Genomic DNA, 15,142 nt, shown 5'->3' with positions numbered 1-15,142 from the left:
TGCGCAGTGAGCGGCGCGCGAGCGCCCCCATAGCTCTGAGTGCGCATGCCTATAAGGGAGGGCGAGAAAAGCAGTAAAAGCGTTACGCGCCACCAATGCGTGCGCCATTGGTCGAGACGGGTGGAGGGGGCGGGACGTTTTCCCCGATAAAGGATATGATTGGCGGAGCCGTGGAAGTGGTAGTGATGGAGGCGGGGGCGGCCGGAAAGCAAATGTGTAGTCTTTCGCGCGTTCATTACTACCTTCAGACTGGTTTTACCTAAGCGGTCTGAGGGGCGGAGGTTTTTACCTCTTGCTCCTCTTCCGCTCCAGGGCCTCGTAGCTCTCGGCCGGGGGTCGCGGCCGGAGCCCGCTTTGAGGGTGACACGGCTGAGATGGAGAGCCCGAGCCTGGGGGATGGCGGAGCTGCCCCTGCGGTCTGCTGTAGCGAGCGCACGGCCCCAGCCCAGCCCTGCGACCTCGGGCAAGTGACTGTCCCCTTTGGGCCTCCGCTTCACCCTTGTGAAACGGGAGCTGGCGAGTAGGCGGGGTGGGCCTCTCTGGGCTTGAGGTACTGGGAGCTGGGGTCAGCCCAGGGCGCGCCCCGCTTCCTGCCCCGAAGCGAGGTGGGCCTCTCTGGGCTTGAGGTACTGGGAGCTGGGGTCAGCCCAGGGTGCGCCCCGCTTCCTGCCCCGAAGCGAGGTGGGCCTTTCTGGGCTTGAGGTACTGAGCGCTGGGGTCAGCCCAGGGTGCGCCCCGCTTCCTGCCCCGAAGCGGCTGGGGGAGCTGGGGGAGGGAGGAGGTCTCCGGTTCGACCTGGGCCGCGGGAGCAGCCACCGGACGCTGCTGGCGTGCGTGTGCTGTGAGGCGAGGGCGGCCTGCCTAGTTAGGAATCCTCAGAACTGCGGCAGGGGAGGTCTGCCCTCCTTTTTAGCAAGAAGCCAGCATCGAACGCTGACGTGACGTGGCTTTTGGGCACACGGCTGGTAAACGGCAGAGCCGCCGGGGTGGCGCTGACCTCGCAAGGTTTCTGTCCCCTTTCCTGGGAAATGCAAACAGCCCCAGTCCCCAAACCGTGGTTCTCACTCTGGTTAGTCACTGATTCTTGCTTAGTTTCCCTGTTTGTAGAAAAGAAATGGGGTTAGTTGAGCAGTGGAGACGGATCCAGCGTTGAAAATGTGTGAGTCAGTGAGTAGGATGCACTTGACCGAAGCTTTTCGGGAGCGGCATAGGGGAGAAGTGTTAGGCTAAGGTGTAGTGGACCTGGGTTCTGGTATCAGGTGTGCAAGTCACTTAACTTGCCTCTCACCCACTTTCATCGGTGAAATGAGAGTAAACGTTGCCAAAGTTAGCATCATGAGGATCAAGAATTAGAGAGATTGAGAAGTCAGAATCTGAAATTATTTATTTTAGGAGGCTTGCAATGAAAAGACGCTTTGGCCCAGAAACACACACATATTATAGGTGAAATGTGTACCTCGTTTATTTGCAGAGGGGAGCTGGTGAATGGAGGTGACCACTCACTGAGTGTTTCAAGGGTTTCTGTTAAGGCTGGACTCAGCTGTTAGTTCATATTCTCAGACTTACACCTAGTGCCCCCAGAAATCTCTGTAACAGCCTTATAGGATGATTAGCATTTTTAATAGAGATTTCCCATACTTTAAAACTCATGTTGGAAGAGAAGAAACTTCTGTGGTGGACAAGAGATAACCTGTAGAACAAGACTGGTTCATGCTAACTTTAATCTCTCCGATTTTAACCTGAATAATCCATGTGGATTCTAGAGTGTCATAGGTTGATATAGAAAAAGGAAAAAAGGGGCTGGTGCCATGGCTCAATACGCTAATCCTCCACCTGTGGCGCCGGCACACCGGGTTCTAGTCCCGGTCGGGGCGCCGGATTCTGTCCCAGTTGCCCCTCTTCCAGGCCAGCTCTCTGCTGTGGCCCGGGAAGGCAGTGGAGGATGGCCTAAGTTCTTGGGGCCTGCACCCGCATGGGAGACCAGGAGAAGCACCTGGCTCCTGCCTTTGGATCAGCGCGGTGCACCGGCTGCAGCACGCCAGCCACGGCGGCCATTGGAGGGAAAACCAACGGCAAAGGAAGACCTTTCTGTCTCTCTCACTGTCCACTCTGCCTGTCCAAAAAAAAAAAAGAATAAGGAAAAAAGGAATAAATTTTAAATGAGTTAATAATTTGTGTGTTGTTTTTCCAGGGATGACGTTGCTGTGAGATTGGAAAGAGCGGGAGAAGATGAGAAACAAATGGTGATAAATGGAAGCAGTGCGTGTAACCCTGTGCTGCCAGAACCCATAGCTTCTGCTGGGTGTGCTGGCACTGCAGAGACAGAATGCCCCAAGTCGGTTCCATGTGGATGGGAAAGAGTTGTGAAGCAAAGGTTGTCTGGGAAGACAGCAGGAAAATTTGATGTGTATTTTATCAGGTAAGCTCACGAGGCCGTAAAGACACTACAGCAAAATAATTTTGTCTTGAGCGGTAGTGAGAATATACAACAGACATCTTGGCTTGTGTCTGTTATTACCAAAAAACCATTGAGGATTCTGTTCTTTCAGTGTCGTTGGTTCATTGTAGCAAGTGATTCGTGGACAGTTACACGTTTCATCTCCCCTAGTGTCTGAATAGTTAATGATGAGGTTGCGTTTACGTTATATTTATAAATTTACTTTATGCTGTTATAGAGGATACCATTTTAAAGTACTCGTTAGCACTTTTTAATTTTTTCTTTTTAAATGAGAAAAGCTCATTACAACATTTGGAAATGATTAATGAGAAATCTGAAGTGTAGTCCAATTCTTTTTGAAAGTTGCTTCTTTTTACTAGCATTAAGTTTCATTCAGTGTCATTTTCTAGCCCCCAAGGACTGAAGTTCAGATCCAAGAGGTCACTTACTAATTATCTTCACAAAAATGGGGAGACGTCTCTTCACCCAGAAGATTTTGATTTTGCTCTGGTTCCTAAAAGGGGCACCAAGTCAAGAAAAAAAGATTGCAGCATGGCAGATCTGACATCTCAGCTGCAAAACAGCAGACACGTTTCAAACTGGAACCTCAGGACACGAAGCAGGCTGGGAAAGGATGAGTGTCCTCTGCCAAGTGCTTGTGCAGAGTTGCAAGGTAACAGAGGACTATCCAACCCTGCTTCCATTCATTTGCCTTCGAAAGAAGATGAGGGTGTTCACAATGTCGCCTCTGGAGGAGGTAGAAAGTCCAAAGGAAAGGAGACTGTGTTAAAAGGAATTCACATTAAGAAAACCAAAAAAGAGTTCAGGACGAATCTTTCAGATTCTGTTCAAAGTAGTAGGAAAAGAAACTCTGTGTGTAATCAAGCAGGCGCTGCGAGCGAGCCTGTTCCGCAGGAAAGTGAGCTTGGGGCAAGCAGCGAGCCCTTGGGTGTGGCCAGTGCTGAAAAGAGCCTTGTGAAAGAAAGCTCAAGTTCAGAATCCAGTTCTCATCCTGAACAGTTAACTTCTGGCATCACAAACGACTTAGGTGCGGCCAGAGAAGCAGAACACAACAAGAAGCGTGAGGATACCCCTTCAGAATCAGAAGAAATCAGAACAGGAGACACTGGGGGCAGGAAGGAGCATTTGCATGGTGACATTTTAAGATGTGGCTCTGAGATGGACAGCAGCTGCTCACAAACCGAGAAAGACTTGACTTCTGAGAAAATATTTCAAGGTATTCAGTGCTTTAAAGTGCTGTTAGACATTATGTGATGAGGAGTGTAGACTCCGGGTCTTGTATTTCCTGCCTGTACACAGTTAAGATACGGGAAGAGAGCCGAGAAATAAGGCCACCTGGCAGATACAGTCTACTCGCTCCTAAGGCCTTGTCTAACTGATTTTCAAGTCCTTTCCTGTCGCAGAAAGAGGATCAGCTGGTTACTGCCATGGTGCCTGGGCAAAGCAGTTTTCCCTTTAACAGCTGCCACGTCCTCTCCCCAACGTAGCAGATGGGGCTCCCTTCTCAATGGCTGTTTCCTTTTTTCCCATTCTTGTTTTTTTTAAGATTTATTTATTTACTTGAAAGTCACAGTTACACAGAGAGAGAGAGAAGGAGAGGCAGAGAGAGGGAGGTCTTCCATCCTCTAGTTCATTCCTCAGTTGGCCACAATAGCCGGAGCTGCACCAATCCAAAGCTAAGAACTAGGAGCTGCTTCTGGGTCTCCCACACAGGTGCAGGGGCCCAAGGACTTGGGCCATCTTCTACTGCTTTCCCAGGCCACAGCAGAGCGCTGGATTGGAAATGGAGCAGCCGGGACTTGAACCGGCGTCCATATGGGATGGCAGCACTGTAGCTTTACCCACTACGCCACAATGCTGGCCCCTCTTTTTTTTTTTTTCTTTTTAAAGATTTATTTATTTATTTGAAAGGCAGAGTTTCAGAGAGAGAGGTCTTATATCTGCTGGTTCACTCCCCAGAAGGCCACAACGGCTGGAGCCGGGCCGATCCGAAGCCAGGAGTTTCTTCCAGGTCTCCCACATGGGTGCAGGGCTCCAAGCAGTTGGGCCATCTTCTTTCCTAAGCCATAGCAGAGAACTGGATCGGAAGTGGAGCAGCTGGTTATCGAACTAGGTGGCAGCTTTACCCGCTACACCACAGTGCCAGCACCCTCATTCTCTTTCCAGCTGGTAATCTTAAGACTTGAAGATTAAAAAGGCTTCATATGTGGAAAACTTGGAGCATGCACTTTTGTACCTGAACTGGTCAAGACTAGTCAGTGTCTTTTCTTCACACCCCTCTTACTTACTTACTTCTTACGAGTGACTACCAATTTAATTTTGTGCATATCATAGTCATTTTTAGCTTCTATTATAATGTAATGCTTCCCTAAAATGCCTTGGCACTCTAAATAATTCAGAAGTATAATCACATAGTTCATCTATTATTTGTAGTGTGCTCTTAATACAGAATTGAGAGCTTAGCAGTTCTGCTTTTATAATACCTCCGTGAATAAGAGATAAAAAAGAGCCCATTTGAGCAGCCCTGTATTAGTAATTTATTATGCCATTATGGTATAATGAATAACTCTTTAAAGAAGAATAGTAATTTTACTTAAAACCCTATGGGAAAACAACCTGAACAAATTGGAGGAACAGGGGTGACACTTGATTCTCGCTGTGTCCCACCCATGGCTTTGTGTCTCCTCAGAGACTAGAATTTTTCTGCCTTTAACAGAAAATGGCCATGTCTGCCTAGGGACTGTGTGAAAACTGAGCTGCTTAAAGAAAGCTTTGGAGTTTGTATAGACTGATTACTATTATAATGGGAAAATGTAAATATTAAAAACATACTTTTATGACTAAGTTGGAAAGAATCTTATTCATCCTAAATTTAACCAAGTTAGCTCTCAACATATAGTGAAGTACTCCTGGGTTACTTGTACTTGAAGTACTTGAAGTACTCCTGAGTACTTGATGTACTTGGAGTAGTAGATTTCCCATTGGCCTAGGTAGAAATTGCCAAGTAAACCACAATAAAGAAGGCTAGTTAGCTGGTGCCGCAGCTCACTAGGCTAATCCTCCGCCTGCGGCGCCGGTACCATGGGTTCTAGTCCCGGTCGGGGCGCCGGATTCTGTCCTGGTTGCTCCTCTTCCAGTCCATCTCTCTGCTGTGGCCCGGGAAGGCAGTGGAGGAAGGCCCAGGTCCTTGGGCCCTGCACTGTGTGGGAGACCAGGAGGAAGCACCTGGCTCCTGGCTTCGGATTGGCGCAGTGCACCAGCTGCGGCGCACCAGCTGCAACGCACCGGCCGTGGCGGCCACTTGGGGGGTGAACCAACAGAAAAAGGAAGACCTTTCTCTCTCTCTCTCTCTCTCTCTCTCTCACTGTCTAACTCTGCCTGTCAATAAAAAATAAAATAAAAAAGAAGGCTAATTGGTGATTATTTATAGGAACCTGCAGAAAAAGTTAACAAGTAGCTGGTAAAAGCAGTCTGCTTAGTTCTCTTTTTTTACTTCCTGCTGGGCTTCCTATTCAAACTAGAGAGGCAGGAGCTAGCATTGTGGTGCAGCTGTTAAGTTGCCACTGTGACAGCTAGCATCCTGTATCAGAGCTTTGGTTCCAGTCCTGGCTGCTGCGCTTCCAGTCCAACTCCCTGCTGATGGGCCCGGGGAAGCAACAGAGGATGGCCCAAGTACATCCCTGGGCATTGTGGCCATCTGGGGAGTGACCTATAGATAGAAGATCCCTCTCTCCCTTGCACGCTCTCTCTCTCTCTCCCTCTCTCTGCCACCCCCTACTATCTCCCACTTTCTTTGCCTGTCAGTTTCCACAATAGAATGCCTGTTGTATAAATAAATCTTTAAGGGGCTGGCGCTATAGCACAGTCGGTTAATCCTCTGCCTGCTTCCCAAGTATCCCATATGGGCACCAGTTCCAGTCCTAGCTGCTCCTCTTCCAGTCCAGCTCTCTGCTGTGGCCTGGGAAAGCAGTGGAATATAGCCCAAGTGCCTAGGCCCCTGCACTGACATGGGAGAACGGGAGGAAACGCCTGGCTTCGGATCGGCACAGCTCCAGCCATTGCAGCTATTTGGGGAGTGAACCAGCAGATAGAAAACCTTTCTATCTCTCTCTCTCTCACTGTCTGTGACTCTACCTCTCAAATAAATAAATAAATAAACTTAAAAAAAAAAGCTTTAAATAAAAAGCAGCAACATCAGCAAACTAGAAGAGCAGAAAACACTAGACATTTTTTGGAAACCTAGATGTTTGTCCCAGCCTCCAATCAATCCCATTAACATTTGGGGAGAGCTGTTTAATTTGTAAGCTTCAGTTTCTTCAAGAAGAACCTGTTTCTTACAAGTGACAACCCTCCCTAATCCTGTTTTTCACATCTTTAATATTATCAGGTAAAATGAGAAGTGAAAACAATGGCTTCATGCTATACAAATGTCAGATATTATTAACTGATATTCAGATTTTCAGGGTATAGCTAAAGGAAGTATTTTTTTTTTTTTTTTGACAGGCAGAGTGGACAGTGAGAGAGAGACAGAGAGGAAGGTCTTCCTTTTTGCCGTTGGTTCACCCTCCAATGGCCGCCACAGCCGGCGCGCTGCAGCTGGCGCACCGCGCTGATCTGAAGGCAGGAGCCAGGTGCTTCTCCTGGTCTCCCATGGGGTGCAGGGCCCAAGCACTTGGGCCATTCTCCACTGCACTCCCTGGCCACAGCAGAGAGCTGGCCTGGAAGAGGGGCAACTGGGACAGGATCGGTGCCCCGACCGGGACTAGAACCTGGTGTGCTGGCGCCGCAAGGCGGAGGATTAGCCTGTTGAGCCACGGTGCCGGCTAAAGGAAGTATTTAAATGTGATGATTTTAAGGCCGGCGCCGTGGCTCAACAGGCTAATCCTCCGCCTTGCGGCGCCGGCACACCGGGTTCTAGTCCCGGTCGGGGCACCGATCCTGTCCCGGTTGCCCCTCTTCCAGGCCAGCTCTCTGCTGTGGCCAGGGAGTGCAGTGGAGGATGGCCCAAGTCCTTGGGCCCTGCACCCCATGGGAGACCAGGAGAAGCACCTGGCTCCTGCCATCGGAACAGCGCGGTGCGCCGGCCGCAGCGCGCCGGCTGTGGCGGCCATTGGAGGGTGAACCAACGGCAAAAAGGAAGACCTTCCTCTCTGTCTCTCTCTCACTGTCCACTCTGCCTGTCAAAAAAATAAATAAATAAATAAATGTGATGATTTTAGAAACTGAAAAGTCTGATAACACCGGTTCCTGGGAGATAGAATCTCCCAATAGATAGTGGTCTCAGGTGTTCCAGGGTCCAAATCTTAGGTTTTTCTTGGAACTTACATTTTATCTGCATCCCTTTTTTTGGTTAATATAAGTGTTCACAGAAGAAATTTTGAGCAATAGGGAAAATTAAGAAAAATTATCACTGAGCAATAATGATTATAACATTTTGTTTTTTGTTTTTAAGATTTATCTATGTTGAAAGAGTTGGGGGTGGGGAGTAAGAAAGGATCTTCCATCTACTGGTTTATTCCCCATATGGCCACAACAGCTAGGGCTGGGCCAGGCGGAAGCCAGGAGCCAGGAACTCTGTCCTGGTCTCCCACATGGATGGCAACAACTTGAGCCATTTTCCATTGCTTTTCCCAGGCCAATAGCAGGGAGCTGGATTGGAAGTGGAGCAGCAGCCCATGAACCAGTGCCCTTATGGGATGCCAGTGTCACAGGCAGAGGCTTGTTATGCCTCTATGCTGCTCTCCCCCCGCCAATTTTTTTTTTTTTCCATTTTATTTGAAAGGCACAGACACAGAGATTTTCCATCTCCTGATTGACTCCTTAAATGCCCACAACAGCCAGAGCTGGACCAGGTTGAAGTGAGGAGCCCAGAGCTCCACCCAGGTCTCCCACATGGGCCGCAAGAACCCAAGTACTTGAGCCATCCTCCTGCTGCTTCCTAGGGTGTGCATCAGCAGGAAGCAGGATTGGAAATGGAGTAGCTGGGACTCAATCCAGGCATTCTGTTGTGGAAAGTGAGAAAGTGAACATCTCCAGTAGTGACTTAACTACTGTGCCACTTTTCCATTCTTAAAAAATATTTTAACAAATGCTTATATGAATGTGTCACAGTTTAACATATTCTTTTTTTTTTTTTTTTTTTTTTTTTTGACCGGCAGAGTGGACAGTGAGAGAGAGAGAGAGAGAGAAAGGTCTTCCTTTGCCGTTGGTTCACCCTCCAATGGCCGCAGCGGCTGGCGCGCTGCGACCGGTGCACTGCGCTGATCCGAAGGCAGGAGCCAGGTGCTTCTCCTGGTCTCCCATGGGGTGCAGGGCCCAAGCACTTGGGCTGTCCTCCACTGCACTCCCGGGCCACAGCGGAGAGCTGGCCTGGAAGGGGGGCAACTGGGACAGAATCATGCACCCCAGCCAGGACTAGAACCCGGTGTGCTGGCGCTGCAAGGCGGAGGATTAGCCTATTGAGTCGCAGTGCCGGCTCATAGTTTAACGTATTCTAAACTGTACCTAATTTTCAGTGCCATGAGTTCCAAGCATAAATCATAGAGAACAGAGTGGTTAAAGGCATGGACTCAGGGCTGGCACTGTGGTGTAGCGGGTAAAGCTGCCACCTTTGGTGCTGGCATCCCATATGGACCCTGGTTCGAGTCCCAGCTGCTCCACCTCCAATCCAGCTCTCTGCTGTGGCCTGGGAAAGCAGTGGAAGATGGCCCAAATCTTTTGGCCCCTGCACCTGCATGGGAGATCCAGAAGTGGCTCCTGGCTTCGAATTGTCACAGCTCCCTCTGGCCATTGTGGCCTTTTGGGGGGTGAACCAGAGGAGGGAAGACCTCTCTCTCACTCTCTCTGCCTTTGCCTCTCTAACTCTGCCTTTCAAATAAGTAAATAAATAAATAAATCTTTATCAGGAAAAAAAAAAAAAAAAGCCTTGGGACCTTTCCCAAGGTGGTCAAAGTATATATGTGGGGCTGGCACTGTGGCGCAGCAGATTAACACCCTGGCCTGAAGTGCCAGCATCCCATATGGGCGCCAGTTCTAGGCCCAGCTGCTCCTCTTCCGATCCAGCTCTCTGCTATAGCCTGGGAAAGCAGTGGAAGATGGCCCAAGTCCTTGGGCCCCTGCACCCGCGTGGGAGACCCGGAAGAAGCTCCTGGCTCCTGGCTTCGGATCGGCGCAGCTCCGGCCATTGCGGCCATCTGAGGAGTGAACCAGCAGATGGAAGATCTCTTTCTCTCTGTCTCTGCCTCTCCTCTCTCTGTGTAACTCTTGACTTTCAAATAAATAAATAAATCTTTAAAAAAAAAAAAAAAAAAAAGGCATGGACTTTGGCCAGACTGCTTGGGTTCGAATTTTAGCTCTGACAGTTAACGGCTATGTGACCTTGGGCAAGTTACTTAATTTCTCTGTGTCCCAGTTTTCCTTGTCTGTAAAGTAGAAACAGTCTTGTAACTAGCTCACAGATCATTAGGATTCAGTTGGTTAATTTATGCCAGTGATTACAGTAGTGCTTGGGAGGCATTTTAGTAGCTGTGGTATTGTTACCATTTGCATCCCTGCATCTTTCCTTAGGCTGAACCCTAGATTGTGTGAACAGTGTTCATTCTTCCTTTTCAGAAGACACCATCCCACGAACACAAATAGAGAGAAGAAAAACAAGCCTGTATTTTTCCAGCAAGTATAACAAAGCAGGTATCCCTTTCACAGTTAGAAAGAACATCAGATTTTAAATATATTTCCAGTGTAAAGTCTTGATGCCGTGTGTTTGTTCAGCTCTTAGCCCCCCGCGACGCAAAGCCTTTAAGAAGTGGACACCTCCTCGGTCACCTTTTAATCTCGTCCAAGAAACACTTTTTCATGACCCATGGAAGCTGCTCATTGCGACCATATTTCTCAACCGGACCGCAGGTGTGTGAATTATTTTCACTTTGTTCTCATAGAGACAGTGTAATGAGGAGCAAGAGTGCTGAATAGATTAGGTGGCCTGGGTGCGAGGTCCATGCCAAATCTGTGTGACCATAGGTAGCCTTCATCTTTCAGCCCTCGCACTCCTCACCTGTGAGAGGTTAGATTGGATACTGCCCACAGCCTTTCCAGTGTTAAGGGACAAATGTTCTTTGAAATCAGTTTTCCATCAGTAAAACTCTGTTACCATTTTTCTATCCTTGGACACATATAAAAGCCTGTGTTTCATTGACTGCACCTTGTATTCTCTATGGTTCTGCACTGGTTATCTACCAAAATGATTATCTAAAATTAATCTCACACAAGACCAGGTTTCAGAACTGTTAGCTCAGTAGATGACTAGTGTTGGTATTGTACTCTGAAAGCAGTTGTCTGTACAGGTAGTGGCTTCTTGTCAGTGGTTAAGAAAACAAAAACCTCTCGATGAGATTTCTAGATGAAGATGTACCTGAACTTGAAGACAGCCTATGGGACATCTTATACTCATTTGGTTATTTTTACTAATCAGGCAAAATGGCAATACCTGTGCTTTGGGAGTTCCTGGAGAAGTACCCTTCAGCCGAGGTAGCAAGAGCCGCGGACTGGAGAGATGTATCAGAACTTCTCAAGCCTCTTGGTCTGTATGATCTTCGAGCAAAAACCATCATCAAGTTCTCAGGTGCTTTCCCATAAACCCAAAGGAAAAAAACGTAGATTTTTACCTATCTAAAAAAGCCGTGCCTTAAACTTTAATGTCCTTGGAGGCTCCACTAATAGAGGTTATTCAGCTCAGGCACAGAAGGCTTAAAAACAGGGTCCTTGCCCCCAGACCACAGTCTCCCACTGACCGAGTCAATGCGTATCTCCCTGGCATTGGCTCAGAACACGTGGACAGGATTAGGGAAAGAAGTCAGTGAAGCAGAAAGGCCAGTCCTTGGCTTCCAGGGTTACCAATGTCTAGTTAGCACAGCACAAGACAGTGGTCAGGAAGAGGCAAATCGTGATAAGGAACCTCGGGAATTCAGAGGGAAGAACTGAGGGTGGGGAGAGAGAATCCTCCCATCCCTTTCTGCTGTTCTGTGCGCCTGTCTCACCACCACACATTTAGGGAAGGTGTCTTTCTAGAGGCTGACCTGACATGCAGGATGTTGTATTCCTCAGATGAGTATCTGACAAAGCAGTGGAAGTATCCAATTGAGCTTCATGGGATTGGAAAATACGGCAATGACTCTTACCGAATTTTTTGCGTCAATGAGTGGAAGCAGGTAAGGCCCACTGCTAGCCAGAATGTCCAGCACATTTTGTGTCTGCATCCAATTAGATGTCCTGACCTCTTAGGTTAGAAATAAATCCAGCATTATAGCTAAAACTCTTTGTAGGGCACAAGAGCTATTATAGTCAGAGGCACTTTTGTTCCCAGCTTAGAGACCAGCAATGGGGTTATTGGCAGCAGAGAAAGGAGCCACAGGCTCTCTTGAGTCCATAAAGACTCATTGGTATGGCCTCTAACTACCTCCAGCTGTTTTTCACTTTTTTTTAGATTATTTAATTTATTTGAAAGACACAGTTACAGAGAGGCAGAAGGAGTGAGAGAGGTCTTCCATTTGCTGGTACATACCTCAAATGGCTGCAGTGGCCAGGGCTGCACTGGTCCAAAGCCAGGAGCTTCTTCCAGGTCTGCCACACAGGTGCAGGGACCCAAGCACTTGGGCCATCTTCTACTGCTTTCACAGGCCATCATAGCAAAGAGCTGGATCAGAAGTGGAGTAGCTGGGACTTGAACCAGCACCCATAGGGGATGTTGGCGCTGCAGGTGGAGGCTTAGCCCACAGCGCTGGTCCCTGTTTTTCACGTCTGGCCCTATTTCTGTCTCAGCCTGATGTTTTCCTCCTGTCAGAAGTATCCCACTCGAAGGAGGTGGGCAAGTTTGGGCTCAGATTGTGTATGTTGTGGGGGTCTCTCCTGATGGTCTCAGACTGTTTGGGGGTGGCTGATTCCTACTTCAGCTACCGTTTTACAGACTATGCCCACCCTGATGGCATCCTAGCAGATGGTGTGTGGGCTTTTCACTGCCCTGTTAGCCTGTGACTCACAGGTAATAATACAAGGAGGCAAAGTCTGGTCAGGGCTGAACTGAAGGACAGGGGCCCTGTCCCTGCTACACCAGAACTATCCACTGTGACCCACCTAATCCATTTAATCTCAGGGTCAGTAACCTCCTAGAAGATAAGCCATGGGGCCAGGGCTATGGCATAGCAGGTAAAGCTGCTGCCTGCAGTGCCAGGATCCCATATGGGCGCCGATTCGAGTCCTGGCTGCTCCTCTTCCAATCCAGCTCTCTTCTGTGCCCTCGGAAAGCAGTAGAAGATGGCCCAAGTCCTTGGGGCCCTGCACCTGTGTGGGAGACCCAGAAGAAGACCTTGGCTCCTGACTTTTGATTGGCACAGCTCTGGCCATTGCAGCCAACTGGGCAGTGAACCAGCAGATGGAAGACCTCTCTCTCTCTCTCTCTCTCTCTCTCTCTGCCTCTGCCTCTGCCTCTCTCTGCCTCTGCCTCTCCTTCTCTCTCTTTGTAACTCTTTCAAGTAAATAAATAAATAAATTTTCAAAAAGAAAAGAAAATGAGCCGTTAATACTCCACGACATGGTGAGGATCAGTGCTAAATTGAAAAGTACTCATAAACTGTACAGAACTACCTTAATGTAAGACAAAATTTTATTTTTAAGATGAATTTATTTACCTATTTGAAAGGCAGAGCACGATAGACAAAGAGACAGAGATGGAAATCTTCCGTCTGCTGGTTCACGTCCCAAATGGCCAAATGGCGGGGGATGGGCTGGGCCTAAGCCAGGAGCCAAGAACTGCGTCCTGGTCTCCCACGTGGCTGGCAGAGGCCCAGGAGTAGCAGGAAGCTGGGTCAGAAGCAGAATAGCCAGGACTTGAACTGCCACCCTCATGGGATGCCAGCACCGCAAACAGCAGTTTAACTCACTGTGCTACAATCCCGGCCCCTATTTTTATTTTTTGATTGTTTATTTTGCAAAGCAGAGAAGCAGATAGAGAACTCCTATCTGCTTATTCACTTCTCAAATGCCTGCAGCAGCCAGGGGGCTGGGCCAAACTGAAGTTGGGAGCCAGGAACTCAATCGGGGTCTCATATGTAGATGGGAGGGACCCAGGTACTTGAGCTGTCACTGGCTGCTGCCTCCCAGGGTGCACATTAGCAGTCAGCTGGAATCATAAGCAGAGCAGGCTTTGTGGGTTAAGCTATCCCCTGCATTGGGCATCCTGTTCTGCTTCTGATCCAGCTCCCTGCTATTGTACCTGGGAAAGCAGCCAAAGATAGCCAAGTCTTTGGGCCGCTACACCCACATGGGAAACTGAGATGGCTTCTGGCTTCTGGCTTCAGCCTGCCCCAGAACTGACTGTTGCAGCCTTTTGGGGAGTGAACTAGTTTCAGTTATCTGCCTTTCAAATAAATAAAATATTTTTTTTTTAAGAACAGAGCCAGGACTTGAACCCGGGCACTTTGATATAGGTTATTGGCATCCCAGGCAGGGTCTTCACTCCTGTGCCAAATGCCCACCCCATTAAGTGTAAAGCTTAATTTAAACATTCAAGAATTCCACTATACTAAGTGTTGTCACACACTTCAGTCATTATCATACTGTTCTTCACCAAACCTTTAAAGCATAAAAAATACTTTTTTTTATTTTTAAAGACTTTTTAAAAATTTGTTTAGTTGAAAGGCAGAGTGACAGAAAGAGAGGGAGAGACAGAGAAAAAAAGGGGTATTCTGTCCCCTGGTTCACTTCCCAAATGGACACACAGCCAGGGCTGGGCCAGGTTGAAGTCAGGAGCCTGAACTCCATTCAGGTGGTCTCCCACATGAGTGGCAAGGGCACAAGCACTTTGGGCCTTCTTCAATTGCTTTCCCAGGCTTATTAGCAGGGAGCTATATCAGAAGTAGGACATGAACCAGTGTCACACGTGGCAGTCTAAACTGCTGTGCCAAAATGTGGACCATTGGCCGGCGCCGCGGCTCACTAGGCTAATCCTCCGCCTTGCGGCGCCGGCACACCGGGTTCTAGTCCCGGTCGGGGCACCGATCCTGTCCCGGTTGCCCCTCTTCCAGGCCAGCTCTCTGCTGTGGCCAGGGAGTGCAGTGGAGGATGGCCCAGGTCCTTGGGCCCTGCACCCCATGGGAGACCAGGAGAAGCACCTGGCTCCTGCCATCGGATCAGCGCGGTGCGCTGGCTGCAGCGTGCCTACCGCGGCGGCCATTGGAGGGTGAACCAACGGTAAAAGGAAGACCTTTCTCTCTGTCTCTCTCTCACTGTCCACTCTGCCTGTCAAAAAAAAAAAAAAATGTGGACCACTAAAAATGTATTTCTGACTAACTTACATAAGACCTCTGTTGGGCCGGCTAAGCCTCTGCCTCTCATGCTGGCATCCCATATGGACACTCATTCATGTCTCGGCTGCTTTTCTTCCCATGCAGCTCTCTGCTCTGGTCTGGGAAAGCAGTAGAGAATGCCCCAAGTCCTTTGACCCGCATGGGAGACCCAGAGCAAGCTCCTGGCTCCTAGCTTTGGATCAGCCCACCTCCAGCCCTGGCAGCCATTTGGGGAGTGCACCAGTGAATGGAAGATCTTTCTCTGTTGCTCCCTCTGTCTGTAACTCTGACTCTCAAATAAATAAATAAATCTTTAAAGAAATGAAAAAAAACCTCTGTCTTCTAATGT

General features: G+C 48.7%; 1 protein-coding gene across 5 annotated transcripts in view; it reads left to right on the top strand.

Annotated features, from left to right (window-relative positions):
• Window positions 1-203: 203 nt before the first annotated feature.
• The window catches only part of MBD4 (methyl-CpG binding domain 4, DNA glycosylase), a 20,893-nt gene continuing 5,954 nt past the window's right edge, over window positions 204-15,142 (top strand). For 2 of the 5 annotated variants that reach the window (XR_009866757.1, XM_062200480.1), the window contains exons 1-7: window positions 204-463; window positions 2,192-2,419; window positions 2,848-3,674; window positions 10,070-10,144; window positions 10,226-10,360; window positions 10,926-11,075; window positions 11,558-11,661. Coding sequence is in view for 4 of the 5 variants with exons in the window: in XM_062200480.1 (XP_062056464.1) it covers window positions 375-463; window positions 2,192-2,419; window positions 2,848-3,674; window positions 10,070-10,144; window positions 10,226-10,360; window positions 10,926-11,075; window positions 11,558-11,661 (1,608 nt within the window). In the remaining variant the exon portion in view is untranslated. Of the gene's footprint in view, window positions 464-2,191; window positions 2,420-2,847; window positions 3,675-10,069; window positions 10,145-10,225; window positions 10,361-10,925; window positions 11,076-11,557; window positions 11,662-14,898; window positions 15,112-15,142 lie in introns of those variants that run through there. The other 3 variants (XM_062200479.1, XM_062200478.1, XM_062200481.1) reach the window with 3 other exon arrangements.

The sequence above is a fragment of the Lepus europaeus genome, chromosome 9 (genome assembly GCF_033115175.1).
Source record: "Lepus europaeus isolate LE1 chromosome 9, mLepTim1.pri, whole genome shotgun sequence".
Classification (NCBI taxonomy): domain Eukaryota; kingdom Metazoa; phylum Chordata; class Mammalia; order Lagomorpha; family Leporidae; genus Lepus; species Lepus europaeus.
This window is presented reverse-complemented; position numbering and strand designations above follow the sequence as displayed.